This window comes from Oncorhynchus clarkii, chromosome 11, assembly GCF_045791955.1.
Source record: "Oncorhynchus clarkii lewisi isolate Uvic-CL-2024 chromosome 11, UVic_Ocla_1.0, whole genome shotgun sequence".
NCBI lineage: Eukaryota > Metazoa > Chordata > Actinopteri > Salmoniformes > Salmonidae > Oncorhynchus > Oncorhynchus clarkii.
The window spans coordinates 5,960,053-5,981,564 of record NC_092157.1 but is presented as its reverse complement, the minus strand read 5'-3'; the positions used below and the strand labels follow the sequence as shown (position 1 = coordinate 5,981,564).

At 43.9% G+C, this 21,512-nt stretch overlaps 3 protein-coding genes across 3 annotated transcripts in view; 1 reads left to right on the top strand and 2 right to left on the bottom strand.

Moving 5' to 3' along the window:
• Window positions 1–5,038, bottom strand: part of LOC139420135 (late secretory pathway protein AVL9 homolog) — a 49,363-nt gene extending 44,325 nt beyond the window's left edge. The window contains exons 1-2 of the mRNA XM_071169897.1: window positions 4,812–5,038; window positions 233–353 (exon numbers count right to left, since the gene is read on the bottom strand). Coding sequence (XP_071025998.1) covers window positions 233–353; window positions 4,812–4,895 — 205 coding nt within the window. The 5' untranslated portion in view covers window positions 4,896–5,038. The remainder of the gene's footprint in view (window positions 1–232; window positions 354–4,811) is intronic.
• Window positions 5,039–5,311: 273 nt separating this feature from the next.
• LOC139420593 (U6 snRNA-associated Sm-like protein LSm5) lies at window positions 5,312–9,100 on the top strand. The gene is made up of 5 exons (XM_071170781.1): window positions 5,312–5,383; window positions 6,006–6,101; window positions 6,457–6,484; window positions 8,451–8,523; window positions 8,765–9,100. The coding sequence occupies exons 1-5, from the start codon at window positions 5,338–5,340 to the stop codon at window positions 8,795–8,797; spliced, it is 276 nt and encodes a 91-aa protein (XP_071026882.1). The 5' UTR covers window positions 5,312–5,337; the 3' UTR covers window positions 8,798–9,100.
• Window positions 9,101–9,369: 269 nt separating this feature from the next.
• Window positions 9,370–18,233, bottom strand: LOC139420592 (proteasome activator complex subunit 2-like). Its single transcript, XM_071170780.1, has 11 exons — window positions 18,094–18,233; window positions 17,236–17,268; window positions 17,040–17,102; window positions 15,943–16,029; window positions 14,549–14,597; window positions 14,309–14,406; window positions 13,292–13,360; window positions 11,923–11,990; window positions 11,761–11,815; window positions 10,433–10,519; window positions 9,370–9,743 (listed from the first exon to the last, which is right to left on the bottom strand). Exons 1-11 carry the CDS (start codon window positions 18,139–18,141, stop codon window positions 9,663–9,665), a joined length of 738 nt encoding a protein of 245 aa, XP_071026881.1. The 5' UTR covers window positions 18,142–18,233; the 3' UTR covers window positions 9,370–9,662.
• Window positions 18,234–21,512: the final 3,279 nt, after the last annotated feature.

Sequence of the window (21,512 nt, the reverse complement as noted above, 5' to 3'; positions counted from 1 at the left end):
TGTACCTTCTTGGTAGTTGTGTGCTCCGTCAGGCAGGGTTAAGGGTCAGGTTAAAGGTCAGGGGTCAGGGTGTTTATGTACCTTCTTGGTAGTTGTGTGCTCCGTCAGGCAGGGTTAAGGGTCAGGGTAAAGGTCAGGGGTCAGGGTGTTATGTACCTTCTTGGTAGTTGTGTGCTCCGTCAGGCAGGGTTAAGGGTCAGGGTAAAGGTCAGGGGTCAGGGTGTTTATGTACCTTCTTGGTAGTTGTGTGCTCCGTCAGGCAGGGCAAGGAAAGGCAGGTACTTCCACTCCTCAGGCAGGTTGTTGCTGTCATGGCCCTCCTCAGGGATGAGGGGAGGGTAGGAGTATTCCACCTGGGGAAGAGAGAGAAAACACTGCAGATGTCAGCACCCAGAAACCAGCACCTAGAAACCAGCTCCCAGAAACCAGCACCCAGAAACCAGCACCCAGAAACCAGCACCTAGAAACCAGCACCTAGAAACCAGCACCCAGAAACCAGCACCCAGAAACCAGCACCCAGAAACCAGCACCCACGATCCATCCTACTAACCTACACACACAGTTAAAAAGCTATCCATCTTACCCATGGAACAGATTGGCTCAGCATAGACCTGGGAGTAGCTAAAATGACTCAACTAGAAAGCAAGTCTGTCTTTATTCAGCTAGTCATGATTTAATCTTCTGTTTTACTCCTGGGGCTTAAAATAAGACAGGGAAAATATGAGATCACACAGTCAGAACAACACGAGGGAGTGTAGAGTCAGGACAACACGAGGGAGGGAGTGTAGAGTCAGGACAACACGAGGGAGGGAGTGTAGAGTCAGGAAAACACGAGGGAGGGAGTGTAGAGTCAGGACAACACGAGGGAGGGAGTGTAGAGTCAGGACAACACGAGGGAGGGAGTGTAGAGTCAGGACAACACGAGGGAGGGAGTGTAGAGTCAGGACAAGACGAGGGAGGGAGTGTAGAGTCAGGACAACACGAGGGAGGGAGTGTAGAGTCAGGACAACACGGGGGAGGGAGTGTAGAGTCAGGACAACACGAGGGAGGGAGTGTAGAGTCAGGACAGCACGAGGGAGGGAGTGTAGAGTCAGGACAACACGAGGGAGGGAGTGTAGAGTCAGGACAACACGAGGGAGGGAGTGTAGAGTCAGGACAACACGAGGGAGGGAGTGTAGAGTCAGGACAACACGAGGGAGGGAGTGTAGAGTCAGGACAACACGAGGGAGGGAGTGTAGAGTCAGGACAACACGAGGGAGTGTAGAGTCAGGACAGCACGAGGGAGTGTAGAGTCAGGACAGCATGAGGGAGGGAGTGTAGAGTCAGGACAACACACGGGAGTGTAGAGTCAGGACAACATGCGGGAGTGCATGGAAGTACATTAGTGTCTAGTTTGAGAAACAGACGCCTCACAAGTCCTCAACTGGCAGCTTCATTAAATAGTACCCGCAAAACACCAGTCTCAACGTCAACAGTGAAGAGGCGACTCCGGGATGCTGGCCTTCTAGGCAGAGTTGCAAAGAAAAAGCCATATCCCAGACTGGCCAAAAAAAATAAAAGATTAAGATGGGCAAAAGAACACAGACACTGGACAGAGGAACTCTGCCTAGAAGGCCAGTATCCCGGAGTCGCCTCTTCACTGTTGAAGTTGAGACTGGACAGAGGAACTCTGCCTAGAAGGCCAACATCCCGGAGTCGCCTCTTCACTGTTGACGTTGAGACTGGACAGAGGAACTCTGCCTAGAAGGCCAACATCCCGGAGTCGCCTCTTCACTGTTGACGTTGAGACTGGACAGAGGAACTCTGCCTAGAAGGCCAACATCCCGGAGTCACCTCTTCACTGTTGACGTTGAGACTGGACAGAGGAACTCTGCCTAGAAGGCCAGCATCCCGGAGTCGCCTCTTCACTGTTGACGTTGAGACTGGACAGAGGAACTCTGCCTAGAAGGCCAACATCCCGGAGTCGCCTCTTCACTGTTGACGTTGAGACTGGACAGAGGAACTCTGCCTAGAAGGCCAGCATCCCGGAGTCGCCTCTTCACTGTTGACGTTGAGACTGGTGTTTTGCGGGTACTATTTAATGAAGCTGCCATTTGAGGACTTGTGAGGAGTCTGTTTCTCAAAGTAGTCACTCCAATGTACTTGTCCTCTGCAGCAGAAGCAACTCTGGGTCTTCCTTTCCTGTGGCGGTCCTCATGAGAGACAGTTTCATCATAGCACTTGATAGTTTTTACAACGGCACTTTCCTGAAATTTTCCGTATTGTCACGGTTCACACATCATAGAGTCTGACAGGAGGCATGTACAGGTCTAAAAAAATGACTAAAATCATCATGATTTTCTGAAAAAGTGGTTTGTGATATATATATATATATTTTTAAAGAGTAAAAAGCATGTAATGTGAGAATTGCCAAGACAACGGGAGATACCTATGCTGACATGGAATGCTGGCTCTATGGTTCCTGACAGAAAGGGTACTTAGAAATAATCTGGAAACAATTTTAGGAGCAGAAACTAAACAGACACTAATACAAATTGAATTGAAGAATAATAATTTGTCCAGTCTGTGGTTGCAGAAGCAGAACAGGCCCTAGCGTCTGCTGTTTATTAAAGGCTCATGTGCATGAACATACAACAAGGCCTTTGGGCAAATTGTGGTTGTTGAAAACACGTTTGGTGTATCTCCCCGTCCATTCTTTATGGTGTGCCTCAGAAGGGATAGTCCCTACTCTCTTCAGAAGCTCTGTATTATTATTGGAATACACTTGAGGTATTATCTTGTCCCTGTTCATTTCCTGACTGGATGAGCAGGTGGACTCTTTCTGCATGCATGCAAACACACACACACACCCCCACACACAACCTTTCACTAGGGTAATTACCAGGCGTAAACACTGCCCTTGTAGTCCATCATGTCTGTCAAGCTCTCCTTAAAATTTTGTCAAATGACTCACTAAACTTTAGGCTAATCCTTGAAACCACAGTGACAACAACATTGCAGGCAGTGACTGTGCGTATAGATGGATTTGGATTCGCGTATGATACATTCTTCAATAACAGTCACATGACTGAGGGAGTAGACTGTGTGTATAGATGGATTTGCGTATGATACATTCTTCAATAACAGTCACATGACTGAGGGAGTATAGGCTAGCAGTACAAACATTGGCAGGTCGAAATAAAAACCTCTGGCCAAGAGCGAGGAAATTAGCCGTGAGGAGATAAGATCTCATGTCAGGGAAAAGTGCAAATTAAATTCTGATTGATTATAGACTTTTCAGTAAATGACATTGATTGTAGTTCTTCACAATATAGCCCGACCATGCACTTTGAATAATTCTAGGTAAGCCAACAAGGTGGTCCCTAATTGTTTACAACTGTGTTATGCAACAAAGATACTGAGCAACAAAAAAAAATAAATCCCTGCTGGCCTGTCCCAATCTGTGCTGGTTCATAAAACAGGTCATCAGTGACTACCAGGCACTAGTGTCTTGTCAGTCAACCACTGGTGGGTTGAACAGAACAGAGTCATTCCACTCCAAAAAGCACAAGAAACAGGATTTCAACACCCACCAGCTCAGATTGTTCTGAAATCTTTTTTCTTTCTTTCTGTGAATAGAAACAGATGAGATTATGATCTCAGAGGAATGAAGATAATCGAGTGCCCCCACATTGGTCATTTTAATGTATTGCATTCATATCATCTTTAATAAATATAAATAAATACCGAACCTCCAATTTGTGTCGTAATCCTTCCCAACACAATACCATTAAAAAAAAAACACTATACTGTGTGTGTTTGGGACTTTTACCATCGAAAACCATTAGAGACCTTTAGAACTGCAGTAGCCTAATGGTTTGTGTATTCACCAATTGTCAGGAATGGTATAACTAATCTAGACCTTTTTTTAAATGGAACAAACCACACACAAAGGTGCCGTTTCCAGGACACAATTAAGCCTAAGAGAAGGACAAACTGACTAACTTTATAAAAAAATATATATATAATAAAACAAAAATGTATTCAACATTTATGTAACTAGGCAAGTCAGTTACGAACAAATCCTTATTTATAAGTAATCAAAAAAATAATAAGAATAATAAAAAATATATATATATATATCCTTATTTATAATGACAGCCTACCGGGTCCCTGACACCCCGTTTTCATGGATGGAGAAATGGCTTGATATTATGGAGGACGACCACACAATTTATTTTCATCATGAGCAAAAGCTATTGGTTTTCGAAGCAAAGTTGCAAAGGAAAAAAATGTGATGCACGTCATAAACACAAGAGACCTATTGATAATTGTATTAGATTCCTTGTGTCGTACTCATTGTTTAGGAAGAATTATGTTTCAAATCGGATGTTAGGTACAATATTAATTGAAGATTAAATCAATCCTATGAATTCAAATGACCAATTTGTGTGCAATCAGTTACATTCTTCTCAGTGATAAAATAATGTGTCAGGAATGCTCATTTTATCTGTTTCTAACTACAGAACACGATTTCAAAACTATCTGAGATTGTGAGTACATGGCTTGTTGAAATTACGTGGAATGACCCAACAGCAAAAGTCCCTGCCTGGGTTGTTGTTACTGTTGCTAATCAGTCAAATAACTAAACAGCTCATTCACTCACACCCCCAGCCCTTACCCAATGCTCTGCTTGACGCGTAATGTAGCCTCCTAGTAGGAGCAGCTCTCCACTATTTTCTGCTAATAGTTGCCTGGGCAGCAGCTAGTGTGCTTTATGGATCTCCACTGCCCAGACTTCCTAGTTAGCATGCCTCACGAGATTGACGTACCTGACAGCCTTTCTTGTGGTGAAATCCGACTACCACGATATGCAACACGGGTCCTTTGAGTTCCTCTTTGCCATTCAACTCCATGGCCCCCGATATTTTTGGGCAGTTATGTGTTGTTTTCCACTTGAGAGATCAATGTAAACAGCGTTGAAATGAACTGGAGCTGCTCTTTTAGGTGTTCCTGGAATCGACGTCCGCAGTCACACAATCTACCCAAGGGACTTTCTCTTCCGCCTCGTCTGTTCCAGTAGCAGGATGACGTCATTCAAAATGAAGGCTTTGGGCCTTGACTCTTTAATGAATGTTTTCATTAATCATTTTTCACCGAATCAAATAATCCCATTTTCTATTCTGTTTGGACTGCATCAAATCAGTGAATTTATGATTTAATTGACCATAGTCATAATGAAAACGACCCCCTCTCAGTGCTTGGATACAATAAAACATCAGTGTTTGATTGTTTCAGTCTGATTATTTTTTGGGTTGATAGGTCAATCGATTACTTCCGCCTTTCTTCAAACGAAACATGGCAGCCACTCCAGCTACAAATCCGTCACAGTTGCTCCCACTTGGTTTGTGTGATTTTCTTCATATTGTGTATGAAATTATACAGATAACAAGCACGTCGGTAACGCTCAATGCGGGGTTGTATTGAAATATACCCATTTACAGATATGTAATGCAGGAGTCATGTAAACTACTAGTTGTAGCATGTCCGCATTGCAAAGCTAGCTAACGTTAGCTAGCTAAGGAACAAAAGTAGCCAAACCTTACCCGCCGGCCAGGATGTCACAGATATGAGCTAAATGTTTCAAGTACAGCGATTTTCTGTATTACATTCATGCCATATGACTTTCATTTATATATTTTCAAATTAAGTTAGCTAACTACATTTTGAAACAACGCTAGCGAACTAGGCAACCAACCAGATTAGCCAAATTCAAACTCTCGCGGGAATGTTTGGGCTTCTCCAAATCAGGTCCTGCAGTCCCAGGTGCAGGCTTTTGTTCCAGCCCATCACTAACCCACTTGATTCAGTCAAATAATACATTAGTCATGGTCATCTGTCTGGACAATGATTACACCTAGCAGAATCAAGATGTGCGTTAGGTTGCTGGAAGCCTGACACAAAAGCATGTAGTTCTCTTGATCGTCAGTCTGTGATTTCAACATGTTTTTCTTGTGTTCTTTCAGAGCTCGTGGACAAATGTATAGGTTCCCGAATCCATATCGTCATGAAGAACGACAAAGAAATTGTTGGCACCCTGTTGGGTTTCGACGATTTTGTCAGTATCCTTTACACAAACGTCCTACGAAACATCTAATTATTTATCCTTCGTTGTTGTAGAGCTGTGGGAAACCCTACGCTCCGATAGGATTTTGCTCTCCAGCCCTAATTTAACCAACACACCCGCTTGTATTAACCAGCCGCTCATTCGGACCTCGACTATCTGAAACGGGTGTGTTTGTATAGGGCTGGAGCAAAAGGCCTTACCCCCCCCCAGTCACTCTCTAGGAGGAGGGTTTGCTACCGCTGCAGAAGTATGGTACGTTGTACAAAACCAGTCGTTGTTGAATTTAAACGTTTGCCATATTGTAATCATTTAGTTTGTCAATGTACAGATTATCCTTCACCCAACTTCAGACATGGTACTAGAGGACGTGACAGAATTGTAAGTACACAAGTATTACAGTTCACTTACATGGAGTGGAATCACACGGCTGCTTATACATAGTGTGTGTCCCAAATGACACTCTATTCCCAATATAGTGCACTACTTTCAACCAGGGCTCATAGTGCTTTAATTAAAAGTAGTGAATGATTGTCTATATGGATTGCTCTCTTGGGCCCTGTCTAGAAAACAACCCTAGCTAGCCCACCTATGCACTTGGGGAGAACTGAAAGGGTGGCTGTAGTCTTTGATAATTTTTAGGGCCTTCCTCTGACACCGCCTGGTATAGAGGTCCTGGATGGCAGGAAGCTTTGCCCATTCACACTACCCTTTGTGGTGCCTTGCGTTCGGAGGCCCGAGCAGTTGCCATGACAGGCAGTGATGCAACCAGTCAGGATGCTCTCGATGGTGCAGCTGTCAAACCTTTTGAGGATCTGAGGACCCATGCTAAATCTTTTCAGTCTCCTGAGAGGGAATAGGTTTTGTCGTGTCCTCTTCATGACTGTCGGTGTGCTTGGACCATGTTAGTTTGTTGGTGATGTGGACACCAAGGAACTTGAAGTTCTCAACCTGCTCCACTGCAGCCCCGTCGATGAGAATGGGGGCGTGCTTGGTCCTCTTTTTCCTGCAGTCCACAATAATCTCCTTTGTCTTGATCATGTTGAGGGAGAGGTGGTTGTCCTGGCACCACACGGCCAGGTCTCTGACCACCTCCCTATAGGCTGTATCGTTGTTGTCTGTGATCAGGACTACCACTGTTGTGTCATACGCAAACCTAATGATGGTGTTGGAGTCGTGCCTGACCATGCAGTCATGAGTGAACAGGGAGTACAGGAGGGGACTGAGCATGCACCCCTGAGGGTCCCCTGTGTTGAGGATCAGCGTGGTGGATGTGTTGTTACCTACCCTTACAACAAGTAAAGGTGGTCCAGAGTTCTTTTCCCTCTGGTTGCACATTTAATATGCTGATTAGAAATTTGGTGAAACTGATTTAAGTTTCCCTGCAATAATGTTCCCGGCTACTAGGAGCGCTGCCTCTGGGTGAGCGTTTTCTTGTTTGCTTATGGCGTAATACAGCTCATTCAATGCTGTCTTAGTGCCAGCCTCTGACTGTGGTGGTTTGTAAACAACAAAATACAGAAACTCTCTAGGTAGATAGTGTGGTCTACAGCTTATCATGAGATACTCTACCTCAGGTGAGCAATAACTCGAGACTTGCTTGGATATCGTGCACCAGCTGTTATTTACAGAAATACATAGTCCTCCGCCCCTTGTCTTACTTACTTACTTATCCTGCTGGTACAGCGTATAACCAGCCAGCTGTATGTTGATAGTGTCGTCGTTCAGCCACGACTCTGTGAAGCATAAGATGTTAGTGTTTAATGTCCTGTTGGTAGTTTATTCTTCCTGCGTAGCTCATCAATTTTATTCTCCAAAGATTGCACGTTTGCTAGTAGAATGGAGGGAAGCGGTGGTTTATTCGATCACCTACGAATTCTCAAAAGGCAGCCCCGCCCTTTGGCCCCCTTTTTTTTTTCTCCGCCTCATCTTCACTCAAATCGCGGGGATCTGGGCCTGTTCCCGAGAAAACAGTGTATCCTTCGTGTCAGACTCCCGAAAGGAAAAATAGGATTCTACCAGACATCAGGATTACTGCAAGTTATTTTCGGTCATAAGAGACGGTAGCGGCAACATTGTGTACAAAAATAAGTTTTAAAAAAACAAGTTGCAAATAAACAAACAAAACACTAGGTTGGGGACACGTAAAACGTCTGCCTTCCTCTCCGGCGCCATCTTAAGAGCATTATGTTGCTAAATCCAGTAAACCCATTGGAGGTGAAGAGCTTCAGCAGGAGCCTATCACCACACAGCTTCAACCTGTCCCGATTCTTTCAGCTCTACAGAGGTACCCTGGTGTAGGACAGGTGTTGAATCTTTCCTCTTGACGACTCTCTTGTTTTTTTAGTGAAATCACACCGGAGGGAAGGAGGATCACCAAACTGGATCAGATACTGCTCAACGGCAACAACATCACCATGGTGAGCATATTATGACATACTACAGATTTATTATCTGATTGTCAAATGGAGTGCGACAGACCACCATCCTATCCAGCTGCCGTACATTACGGAAACAGGAAATAGGCTCCTGTCTATATGGGCCATTCTTGCTCAGAACGAGGCTTTTCTTAACCTTTTTTACTAGATTGTGAAATGTTTGACGCAGCAGGCCGTATGCTGATTGTCCTGACCCATTCTGTTGTATCCTTCTCTTTTCCAGCTCATACCTGGAGGTGAAGGGCCCGAAGTATGAACATAACATTTTGCTGAAAACATTGTTTTACGTTGTGGATGTATACTTGCCTTCCTAGCAGTACTTACTTTCCTCAGTTTGTGATAATGTTTTATTATGGTTCTTTTGTTTTTAGTTTTGAGAAAATAATTAACAAAAGTTTAGTTTTTTTTCCTAATGAAGGCTTGATAAAGGTTTGTGTACAGAGCAACAGTTGGTTGGAACTTTGACATGTATGACGTCAACCATTTCTACTTTAGTGGTGAGAAACAGTCAACATTTTTTTGTTTTTGTTATAAATAAATCACAGTGATTGAAAATAAACAACTCCCAGTGTGTTCATTTGTAGCTCCTAAAGGACGAGGCAGAGCATCATGAACTTCGGCCGTGGGTTGACTGTCCTCTCTCTTCTCCTCACCACAGAACATCGGATGTCATTTTCTGTTTATTTCCCGACAATTCTACACGTTAGAAATCACCGCCGTTCATCGACACCCCAGCAGGTGATCTACAGCCTGTTTTATGGTGTGTCTCGTGTTTTTAATAGTGTATCTGTTGCTTCCAGAGTTGAAAATCATCATTTAGTCTCTAGGTTCAATATTAAGATGAGTTTATTAGCATGAAAAAAAACAACAGGCTAATCTGGACACTGTGGCTGATGTACAAATAGAAACAGCACTGATTGAGTGTTGATTGGTATTGTAGTATACACCTGGAAAATTTCACGTGGTTGAAATGAATTCAACCCCACTATTCTCTCATTCCTCTTCATCCCTTCACCTGGGCGCCAGCCTGTTTGTGCCAAATCCTTGTCATGTTGCTTGACAAGGAAAGAGTACAACGAAATCTGGGACCAGGCTACTTCCTCCTCCTCCTCTCATGCATCTCAGTACATTGAGGGCTTCTCTTCTCCTTTCGGATTGGTCACTTTTTCCAGGTTCTTGCTGATGATGTCATACAGTTCTGCCTGCAACACACACAAACATTGAAGTGAGTGGTCTTGTACTGCTGGTTTTATCTTTTCATTTTTTTTTAAAAATATTTTTTTAACCTTATATTTAACTAGGCAAGGCAGTTAAGAACAACTTCTTATTTAGAATGACGGCCTACCGGGGAACAGTGAGTTAACTGCCTCTTTCAGGGACAGAACAACAGATTTTTAGGAGATCGAGGATTCGATCTTGCAACCTTTCGGTTACTAGTCTCAACGCTCTAACCACTAGGCTACGCTGCCGCCCCCTATAGGCCTATAGCTGGATCTAAACAACAGACGTTGTGGGAAATGGTTTCATCTTGACGTTGCGTCTACTTTTGAGGTATGAAAACATCTGACAAAACGTTAATTTATGAGTGACCTTCACTTGTTTACTTATAGATTGACTTATTAAAGCTGCAATATGTACCTTTTTTTGACCAAATTCACATAGAAATGTGAGTTATAGATCTGTCGTCCTCATTGAAAGAAAGCCTAAGAAATTGTAGATCCGTTCTATATGCACTATTTCTATGCTTCCTGTGCTTAAGTAGATTTTTTTTGTCTCTTTTTTGATAGTATCTTGCCTCTCCCAAATGGTACTGTATAGTGCACTACCTTTGTCAAAAGTAGTGCACTATATAGGAAATAGGGTGCCATTTGAGATTAAATCAGTCACTCACATAGAAGCCACGGATGTCCAGGAGGATGACTCTGATGTCAGAGTAGACAGCCTCATCCTTCTCATGGACCAGTGAGCGGTAGTCCATCTGATTTTAACCAGAAGGAGGAGAAACACAGGAATGAGGAAGGAAGAGGACGAGGAGAAACACAGATGAGGAGGAGGAGGAGAAACACAGGGATGAGGAGGAGAAACAGGGATGAGGAAGGAAGAGGAGAAACACAGGGATGAGGAAGGAAGAGGACAAGGAGGAGGAGAAACACAGGGATGAGGAAGGACGAGGACAAGGAGGAGGAGGAAAAAATGGGGATGAGGAAGGAAGAGGAGAAACAGGGATGAGGAAGGACGAGGACAAGGAGGAGAAGAAACACAGGGATGAGGAAGGAAGAGGACGAGGAGGAGAAACACAGGGATGAGGAAGGACGAGGACAAGAAGGAGAAACGGATGAGGAAGGAAGAGGACGAGGAGGAGAAACAGGGATGAGGAAGGAAGAGGACAAGGAGGAGGAGAAACAGGGATGAGGAAGGAAGAGGACAAGGAGGAGGAGAAACAGGGATGAGGAAGGACGAGGAGGAGGAGAAACACAGGGATGAGGAAGGACAAGGAGGAGGAAGAGAAACGGGGATGAGGAAGGAAGAGGACAAGGAGGAGGAGAAACACAGGGATGAGGAAGGAAGAGGACAAGGAGGAGGAGAAACAGGGATGAGGAAGGACGAGGACAAGGAGAGATGTTACGACATCAGGATGAGGAAGGAGGAGGAGAAACACAGGGATGAGGAAGGACGAGGACAAGGAGAGATGTGTTACGACATCAGGATGAGGAAGGAGGAGAAACACAGGGATGAGGAAGGAAGAGGACAAGGAGGAGGAGGAGGAGGAGAAACACCGGGATGAGGAAGGACGAGGACAAGGAGGAGGAGGAGGAACAGGGATGAGGAAGGAAGAGGACAAGGAGGAGGAGAAACACAGGGATGAGGAAGGAAGAGGACAAGGAGGAGGAGAAACAGGGATGAGGAAGGACGAGGACAAGGAGAGATGTTACGACATCAGGATGAGGAAGGAGGAGGAGAAACACAGGGATGAGGAAGGACGAGGACAAGGAGAGATGTGTTACGACATCAGGATGAGGAAGGAGGAGAAACACAGGGATGAGGAAGGAAGAGGACAAGGAGGAGGAGGAGGAGAAACACCGGGATGAGGAAGGACGAGGACAAGGAGGAGGAGGAGGAACAGGGATGAGGAAGGAAGAGGACAAGGAGAGATGTGTTACGACATCAGGTCATAGTTGAATACAGAATTTGGTAGTGTCTACAAATGCCAATTCTCACCACATGAGTTGACTTGGAGGCTTTAGCCACTGCATCACCCCTCTCTGAAAAGTACCTGAAGGAACAATAGTGACGGTCACATGTATAATATTTTTAATTCGTCAAATGTATAATGACCTCCAAGATCTCTGGGTTACTTGAAAGCATGAAAATGTGTCCTACTTGTTAATGTTGGTGTGGAAGCCGTCCACTTTTGTCTTCACTGCAGCGATTCTCTCCAAGATTTTCTCCTGGATATAATAAGCACGAGGACATGTCCATTTTGATGAAACACCATGAGCCTCAGTTATAAACGCTACTTACAAAATCTACCCCCCCCCCCCCCCCCAAAAAAAACAGGCATGAAGCAGTTTCCCCCCACAACAGTTAAGATATATATTTTTTTAAACTTAACATGGCATGAGAATGTTCTTTAACCTACATACAAACTTACATTTTCTAGTGGAAGAAGTATTATATTGAAAGCAGGCAGGTAAGGATGTGCAAATGGAGGATGTGATGACCATGCTTAAAAAACAAGATTACAGCCATTGGGCTAGTGAGAAGAGTGAAAAATCTAAGCATTTTATTTGGGGAATCTAAAATAAAGTCATACATACGAGTAGTTTTTTTTTTTTTATCCTATTTTATTTTTAATAACTATTGCGGAATAAATTCCTTGCGTTTTCTAGCGGTGACGGGTTCATATACCCGGAAGGGGCCGTACAACAAATTACCATGCGCATCGCATTTAATTGGGCCTAGTAAATAGATGGGCTATGTATTTAAAATGTTGCTGTATGCGATCCCATAGGCAGCACAGTTTATAATACACAGTCAAATTTAACAGGCGATCAGTTTATTTATTGTATTTATTTTTTTTTACACTAAAGCACATATGCTAGTACTGTAATATATATTTTCAAAAATTGGACTATCCTATACAATGTTTCAGAATTCGGGGGCCAGACCAGCATATTTAGGTTGGTTGGGGGAGAAGTCGATTCAAAACATTGTTCAATTCAAACGTTCTGCTGACAGGTCCACAACAATTTGCCCTCGTTTTCTTTCAGAAACGGTCCCAGTCCTTTGCCAAATACAGCATGTTACTTCAAAAGATGAACGTATTCTGCCAATACCTCAAAGCATTTGATCAAATTTGCTCTTTCTTTTAGAAACTGTCGTGGCCTAATGCCAACAGTTCCAAACTATACAGCAAATAAAAGGGAGTTATTGTCAACATGAAAGGTGAATGGAGGGCGCTTTCCAGACGGCGTTATAACGCTCGTTCACACGCGCACAGTTTTAGGATGGCTGATTTTTATAGCGGGAAACATGCGTATGTATGACAAGCGTTTTAAGTTTTTCTAAAAATCCATATTTGTAGACGTATGTATTTTAAAAAAATGTCGCATTCAGATATTTAGTGTGACATTTTACACAACGGTTAGAAATGAGGCCTCAGGAGAATACATTTCCATCTGTAGCAGCTTAACCCCTATTTCAGGAATGACCACTTGACTTTAAAGATGAACAAGTGTTGACCATTTACCTGGATTGCAACGCCAAAGTCGTTCCCATCCTCTATTTTGGGGATGAGATGCTGAATCCAGCAGGACACCTAAGACGACACCCAATGACAGAATATGTTCATCTTCACCAGCATTTTCAGCTCTTTCAGTTCACCACAAGATGTCACTGTTTCTTCTATTGTATTCTTACTGTAATGATGGTCTCCCTCAGTGATAGTATCTCTGGTTATTCTTACTGTAATGATGGTCTCAGTGATAGGATCTGATTATTCTTACTGTAATGATGGTCTCTCTCAGTGATAGTATCTCTGGTTGTTATTACTGTAATGATGGTCTCTCTCAGTGATAGTATCTCTGGTTGTTATTACTGTAATGATGGTCTCTCTCAGTGATAGTATCTCTGGTTATTCTTACTGTAATGATGGTCTCAGTGATAGGATCTGATTATTCTTACTGTAATGATGGTCTCTCTCAGTGATAGTATCTCTGGTTGTTATTACTGTAATGATGGTCTCTCTCAGTGATAGTATCTGTGGTTGTTCTTACTGTAATGATGGTCTCTCAGTGATAGGATCTGATTATTCTTACTGTAATGATGGTCTCTCTCAGTGATGGGATCTCTGGTTGTTCTTACTGTAATGATGGTCTCTCTCAGTGATATGATCTCTGGTTGTTCTTACTGTAATGATGGTCTCTCTCAGTGATAGGATCTCTGGTTGTTCTTACTGTAATGATGGTCTCTCTCAGTGATAGGATCTCTGGTTGTTCTTACTGTAATGATGGTCTCTCAGTGATAGGATCTGATTGTTCTTACTGTAATGATGGTCTCTCTCAGTGATAGTATCTCTGGTTATTCTTACTGTAATGATGGTCTCTCTCAGTGATTGTATTTCTGGTTATTCTTACTGTAATGATGGTCTCTCTCAGTGACAGTATCTCTGGTTATTACTGTAATGATGGTCTCTCTCAGTGATAGTATCTCTGGTTGTTCTTACTGTAATGATGGTCTCTCAGTGATAGGATCTGATTATTCTTACTGTAATGATGGTCTCTCTCAATGATAGGATCTCTGGTTTCACTCTGTCCAGCAGCTTCACAATCTTCTCATTCCCTTTGATAAGGCCACAGCTTGGAGCTGAAAGACACACAAGGAACAACACGAACTGAATCAACACACTACTTGGAATGATTTTCTAAGGCTGTTTTAAATAGTTGGTCTTAAGCTAGGGAACAACAGCCACACGTTGACAGCCATGACTCTGACCGCTGTCTCTCACCTTTCTTCTTCTTCTTCTTCTCGTCATCATTCTTGTCAGTCTCCATTTCCTGGAGGGAGAAAAATCAGTCAGTCTCTAGCAGTCAGTCAGTCTGTACCTGTAGCAGTCAGTCAGTCTGTACCTGTAGCAGTCAGTACCTGTAGCCGTCAGTCTGTACCTATAGCCGTCAGTCAGTCTGTACCTGTAGCCGTCAGTCTGTACCTGTAGCCGTCAGTCAGTCTGTACCTGTAGCCGTCAGTCTGTACCTGTAGCCGCCAGTCAGTCTGTACCTGTAGCCGTCAGTCAGTCTGTACCTGTAGCCGTCAGTCAGTCTGTACCTGTAGCCGTCAGTCAGTCTGTACCTGTAGCCGTCAGTCAGTCTGTACCTGTAGCCGTCAGTCAGTCTCTACCTGTAGCCGTCAGTCAGTCTCTACCTGTAGCCGTCAGTCTGTAGCAGTCAGTCTGTCTCTACCTGTAGCCGTCAGTCAGTCTGTACCTGTAGCCGTCAGTCAGTCTCTACCTGTAGCCGTCAGTCAGTCTGTACCTGTAGCCGTCAGTCAGTCTGTACCTGTAGCCGTCAGTCAGTCTGTACCTGTAGCCGTCAGTCAGTCTGTACCTGTAGCCGTCAGTCAGTCTGTACCTGTAGCCGTCAGTCAGTCTGTACCTGTAGCCGTCAGTCTGTCAGTCAATCTATTGTCATAGCCGTCAGTCAGTCAGTCTATTGTCATAGCCTTCAGTCAGTCAGTCTATTGTCATAGCCGTCAGTCAGTCAGTCTATTGTCATAGCCGTCAGTCAGTCTCTACCTGTAGCCGTCAGTCTGTAGCAGTCAGTCAGTCTCTACCTGTAGCCGTCAGTCTGTAGCAGTCAGTCAGTCTCTACCTGTAGCTGTCAGTCTGTAGCAGTCAGTCTGTCTCTACCTGTAGCCGTCAGTCAGTCTGTACCTGTAGCCGTCAGTCAGTCTGTACCTGTAGCCGTCAGTCAGTCTGTACCTGTAGCCGTCAGTCTGTACCTGTAGCCGTCAGTCTGTAGCAGTCAGTCTATTGTCATAGCCATCAGTCAGTCAGTCTATTGTCATAGCCTTCAGTCAGTCAGTCTATTGTCATAGCCGTCAGTCAGTCAGTCTGTAGCCAAAAACCAACTGGAGACGCCCCACTCTACAGGAACTGAGTAAAGAGATCTTCACATAAGAGAGTAAGGTGGAGAGCCATGATGGTGGACATCTTATCCTCACAAGGGAGCCAAGAGGGGAGCCAAGACGTCTCAGTCAAGTTATTAAATCCTGTTGATCTATATGGTCAGCATTCCCTACTACCTATAGAGTGCACTACTTTTGACCAGGACCCATAGTAGTGCACAGGGTGCCATTTGGGATGCAACACATGTATCTGGATAGAAGAGCACGATAGTCAGTCACCTCATCCTCCGCAGTGGGAGGGTCTGGTATGGGGATGTTCAGAGGGGCTTGGAGAGTGGACAGGTCTGGGAGGTTGAGTTCATCCTCCTGGAAGAGACATGGGAGAGATAGATGAGAGGGAGGGAGGTAGAGGGTGGAGGGAGGAAGAGATAGATGAGAAGACAGGAGGTAGAGGGTGGAGGGAGGGAGAGATAGATGAGAGGGAGGGAGGTAGAGGGTGGAGGGAGGGAGAGGGTGGAGGGAGGGAGAGATAGATGAGAGGAAGGGAGGTAGAGGGTGGAGGGAGGGGAGATAGATGAGCGGGAGGGAGGTAGAGGGTGGGGGGAGGGGAGATAGATGAGAGGGAGGGAGGTAGAGGGTGGAGGGAGGGGAGATAGATGAGAGGGAGGGAGGTAGAGGGTGGAGGGAGAGAGATGGGAGGTAGAGGGAGGGAGAGATAGATAGATGGGAGGTTGAGGGAGACAGATGAGGAAGGGAGGTAGAGGGAGACATGAGGAAGGGAGGTAGAGATAGATGAGAGGAAGGGAGGTAGAGGGTGGAGGGAGGGGAGAGAGAGGAAGGGAGGTGGAGGGAGGGGAGATAGATGAGAGGGAGGGAGGTAGAGGGTGGAGGGAGGGAGAGATGAGAGGAAGGGAGGTAGAGGGTGGAGGGAGGGAGAGATAGATGAGAAGACGGGAGGTAGAGGGTGGAGGGAGGGGGAGATAGATGAGAGGAAGGGAGGTAGAGGGTTAGAGGGAGGGGGAGATAGATGAGAGGAAGGGAGGTAGAGGGTGGAGGGAGGGAGAGATAGATGAGAAGATGGGAGGTAGAGGGTGGAGGGAGGGAGAGATAGATGAGAAGACGGAAGGTAGAGGGTGGAGGGAGATAGATGGGAGGTGGAGGGAGGGGGATGGAGAGATGGAAGGGAGGTAGAGGGTGGAGGGGGATGAGAGGGAGGGAGAGATGGGAGGTAGCGGGTGGAGGGGGAGAGAGATAAGAGGGAGGGAGAGATGGAAGGGAGGTAGAGGGTGGAGGAGAGATGAAGGATGAACGGAAGGTCAATTTCACAATGTAGGAAGACACAGACCGTGACACATGAACTAATCAATGAGGCTTACCTTCAGCAGGTTGTCCAGCTGAGAGATCTTCAATGGGATGTAGTTGGAAAACAGATTATCTGCCTGAAAGAAAAAAAAACAGAACTTGGTAAGTACTAACTCCCCCAAAAGCATGTCCCCTTTCTATTTCAAGTGGTAATGCCATCGCACTAGCACACATTTGTTGTTAACACAATAAGGCAAACACGTGACTAACCTGTTGATACAGAGACTGGTGGAAGTTCTCCACCTAAAGGCAAAGGGATGAAAAGAAAGACGTGTGTAAGTGGTGCAAAATTTGTTTACTAAACTTTTACTGTAAAACATCTTAAACTCACAAGCAGGATCAATGTTAAACTAGGATGTATTGTGTAATAATTGTGTAATCTGTTGTAAATTAGCCTTCACACACACACACACACACACACACACACACAACTATACAAAAGGTTGTGTTCCAGTCGGCTGCAAATAAAAAAAATTATATACCTGGATCGCCCACTCAACCTCGTAAACCTGGAGTGTAATCATTACGCTGATTCTGTTTTGCCACAAACCGTTAACACCAAACGGAAAACGCAAACGAGAATTTCTATTGGACAAATTTAAGGTAGATCCCTCCGTTTGCTTCCGTTTGGTTCGTAATGAATACACCCCTGGGCCATGTTCAGTTACCAAACTTTCTCGAACGTTGCAGAGTCTGTACATACATGCCATGAATCGAGACAATGTGAGTCCGTGTTCTACATGAACTATTTATATCTGAACGTCCCAAACAGTTCAACCCTGCTGAACGTGGCCCAGTGAAACCGTTTAGCCAGGTTGTTTTTTGCTTTCGCTTTTGTCTGGAAGCATGACATGGATTTTACAATTCCTAACAAACAAATTGTGTGTAACAGACCAAAATGGAACAATTTATCTTTGTTCGCAGGAAACACAGTTGTAACCTAGGTGTCTCTTATGAAATCATTTGAACAAAGTTAAAGGGGGAACATATGATGTAAAATAAATTAAAAAAAATAGCCCAATTAACGCCTAACATTTATTAACAACATGTGCATGAGTTAGTGCTTACCTTTACTGCGTTCACGCGTTTTATTTTCATGACAGACGATTTCGACATTTTGAGCGAACGGTTGCGCGTATTGTTTAAAGTAAAAGGTCTGTCATTGGACGCGTCTCTATTTCCTCAAACTTTCCTACTTTCGATTTCAAAGGATTATATTCAAAACCCTCGGATCAAGCCACACCCACTGAATGCATGTATTCCTTCAAAATGAAATGGCTTGATACATATTGGTACATATTGTTGAATTAAACCGTTTCAAATACAGTAGTTGGCTCACAAACTCATTATTGAAGACCAGGTCCTAAACTATCCATACAGTATAAAGCTTTTTCATTGAGGAAACGTAATGTTAGGCCATCTTTAATTTCACCGTCTAACTAAATAACACGTGGGTCATATTGATATTTTGCATAAAAGTCACATGATAATATGCCAAAGTTCTCTCAAACTCACTGATTATCATTGACCACCAGATGGAAGCATCGAGCCTTATTCTATTTCCCAAGGAGGGACTGTGTGCGTCCTCACTTCACCTTTCACTTTGTCTGATAAGCCACACATGCACAACAGCAGCTGTGGAAAAAGTACCCAACTTGCCACACATGCATAGCAGTAGCTGTGGAAGAACTACCCAATTTACCACACATGCACAACAGCAGCTGTGGAAAAAGTACCTTAAAATATAGATACCTTAATAGAAAATTACTTAAGTGAAAGTCACCCAGTGAAATACTACTTGAGTAAAAGTATTTGGTTTTAAATATACTTAGGTATCAAAAGTAGAAGTACAAATGTAAATCATTTCAAATTGCTTATATTAAGTGAACCAAATGTCAGAATTGTCTTGTTCTTTTTTATATGTACAGTTTGTTTCTTTCTCTCTCTCTCTCTCTCTCTCTCTCTCTCTCTCTCTCTCTCTCTCTCTCTCTCTCTCTCTCTCTCTCTCTCTCTCTCTCTCTCTCTCTCTCTCTCTCTCTCTCTCTCTCTCTCTCTCTCTCTCTCTCTCTCTCTCTCTCTCTCTCTCTCTCTCTCTCTCTCTCTCTCTCTCTCTCTCTCAGAGAGACTGTCTGTCTGTCTCTTTAAATTTCAATTCAAGGGGCTTTATTGGCATCTGGTTTGTTTTCAAATTCTTTGTGGGTCAGTGTAATCTGAGGGAAATATGTGTCTCTAATATGGCCAGGTCACAATTGTAAATGAGAACTTGTTCTCAACTTGCCTACCTGGTTAAATAAAGGTGAAATAAAATAAATAAATACATTGGACAGGAGGTTAGGAAGTGCAGCTCAGTTTCCACCTCATTTTGTGGGCAGTGTGCACAAAGCCTGTCTTCTCTTGAGAGCCATGTCTGCCTATGGCGGCCTTTCTCAATAGCAAGGCTATGCTCACTGAGTCTGTACATAGTCAAAGCTTTCCTTAAGTTTTGGTCAGTCACAGTGGTCAGGTATTCTGCCACTGTGTACTCTCTGTGTAGGGCCAAATAGCATTCTAGTTTGCTCTGTTTTTTTTGTTAATTCTTTCCAATGTGCCAAGCAATTATCTTTTTGTTTTCTCATGATTTGGTTGGGTCTAATTGTGTTGCTGTCCTGGGGCTCTGTAGGGTGTGTTTGTGTTTGTGAACAGAGCCCCAGGACTCTTCTCCAGGTTCGTCTCTCTGTAGGTGATGGGTTTGTTATGGAAGGTTTGGGACTTGTTTCCTTTTAGGTGGTTGTAGAATTTAACATCTATTTTCTGGATTTTGATAATTAGTGGGTATCGGCCTAATTCTACTCTGCATGCATTATTTTGTGTTTTACGTTGTACACAGAGGGTATTTTTGCAGAATTCTGTATGCAGAGTCTGAATTTGGTGTTTGTCCCATTTTCTTAAAATTATTGGTTGGTGAGCGGACCCCAGACCTCACAACTATAAAGGGCAATGGGTTCTATAACTGATTCAAGTATTTTTAGCCAGATCCTAATTGGTATGTTGAAATTTATGTTCCTTTTGATGGCATAGAATGCCCTTCTTGCCTTGTCTCTTAGATCGTTCACAGCTTTGTGGAAGTTACCTGTGGCGCTGATGTTTAGGCTAAGGTATGCATCGTTTTTTGTGTGCTCGAGGGCAACGGTGTCTAGATGGAATTTGTATTTGTGGTCCTGGCAACTGGACCTTTTTTGGAACACCATTATTTTAGTCTTACTGGAATTTACCGTCAGGGCCCAGGTCTGACGGAATCTGTGCATAAGATCTAGGTGCTGCTGTAGGCCTTCCTTGGTTGGGGACAGAAGCACCAGATCATCAGCAAACAGTAGACATTTGACTTCAGATTCTAGTAGGGTGAGGCTGGGTGATGCAGACTGTTCTAGTGCCCTCACCAATTTGTTGATATATATGTTGAAGAGGGTGGGGCTTAAGCTGCATCCCTGTCTCACCCCACGGCCCCGTGGAAATAAATGTGTGTTTTTTTGCCAATTTTAACCGCACACTTGTTGTTTGTGTACATGGATTTTATAATGTCGTATGTTTTACCCCCAACACCACTTTCCATAAATTTGTATAGCAGACCCTCATGCCAAATTGAGTCAAAGGCCTTTTTGAAATCAACAAAGCATGAGAAGACTTTGCCTTTGTTTTTGTTTGTTTGTTTGTCAGTTAGGGTGTGCAGGGTGAATACATGGTCTGTTGTACGGTAATTTGGTAAAAAGCCAATTTGACATTTGCTCAGTACATTGTTTTCATTGAGGAAATGTACAAGTCTGCTGTTAATGATAATGCCGAGGATTTTCCCAAGGTTGCTGTTGATGCATATTCCATGGTAGTTATTGGGGTCAAATTTGTCTCCACTTTTATGGATTGGAGTGATCAGTCCTTGGTTCCAAATATTGGGGAAGATGCCAGAGCTAAGGATGATGTTAAAGAGTTTTAGTATAGCCAATTGGAATTTGTTGTCTGTATATTTGATAATTTCATTGAGGATACCATCAACACCACAGGCCTTTTGGGTTGGAGGGTTTTTATTTTGTCCTGTAACTCATTCAAGGTAATTGGAGAATCCAGTGGTTTCTGGTAGTCTTTAATAGTTGATTCTAAGATTTGTATTTGATCATGTATATGTTTTGCTATTTGTTCTTTGCTATAGAGCCAAAAAGATTGGAGAAGTGGTTTACCCATATATCTTCCAAGGGTGTGTCCCAAATGGCACCCTATTCCCGACACAGTGCACTACTTTAGACCAGGGACTATAACCACCCTATTCCCTACACAGTGCACTACTTTAGACCAGGGACTATAACCACCCTATTCCCTACACAGTGCACTAGTTTTGACCAGGGACTATAACCACCCTATTCCCTACACAGTGCACTACTTTAGACCGGGGACTATAACCACCCTATTCCCTACACAGTGCACTACTTTAGACCAGGGTAACAGATGTTATCATATCC

What these genes read in the sequence shown, in the direction of transcription:
- LOC139420593 (XM_071170781.1), top strand. Translation starts at nt 5,338, where the DNA reads ATGGCAGCCACTCCAGCTACAAATCCGTCACAGTTGCTCCCACTTG. An exon ending in GGGTTTCGACGATTTTGTCA is followed by an intron (nt 6,102 to 6,456) that starts GTATCCTTTACA and finishes ACCCAACTTCAG; the next exon opens with ACATGGTACTAGAGGACGTG. An exon ending in ACGGCAACAACATCACCATG is followed by an intron (nt 8,524 to 8,764) that starts GTGAGCATATTA and finishes TCTCTTTTCCAG; the next exon opens with CTCATACCTGGAGGTGAAGG.
- LOC139420592 (XM_071170780.1), bottom strand. Translation starts at nt 18,141, where the DNA reads ATGTCGAAATCGTCTGTCATGAAAATAAAACGCGTGAACGCAGTAAAG. An exon ending in ACCAGTCTCTGTATCAACAG is followed by an intron (nt 17,103 to 17,235) that starts GTTAGTCACGTG and finishes TTTTTCTTTCAG; the next exon opens with GCAGATAATCTGTTTTCCAA. An exon ending in CCTCCAAGTCAACTCATGTG is followed by an intron (nt 10,520 to 11,760) that starts GTGAGAATTGGC and finishes GGTTAAAATCAG; the next exon opens with ATGGACTACCGCTCACTGGT.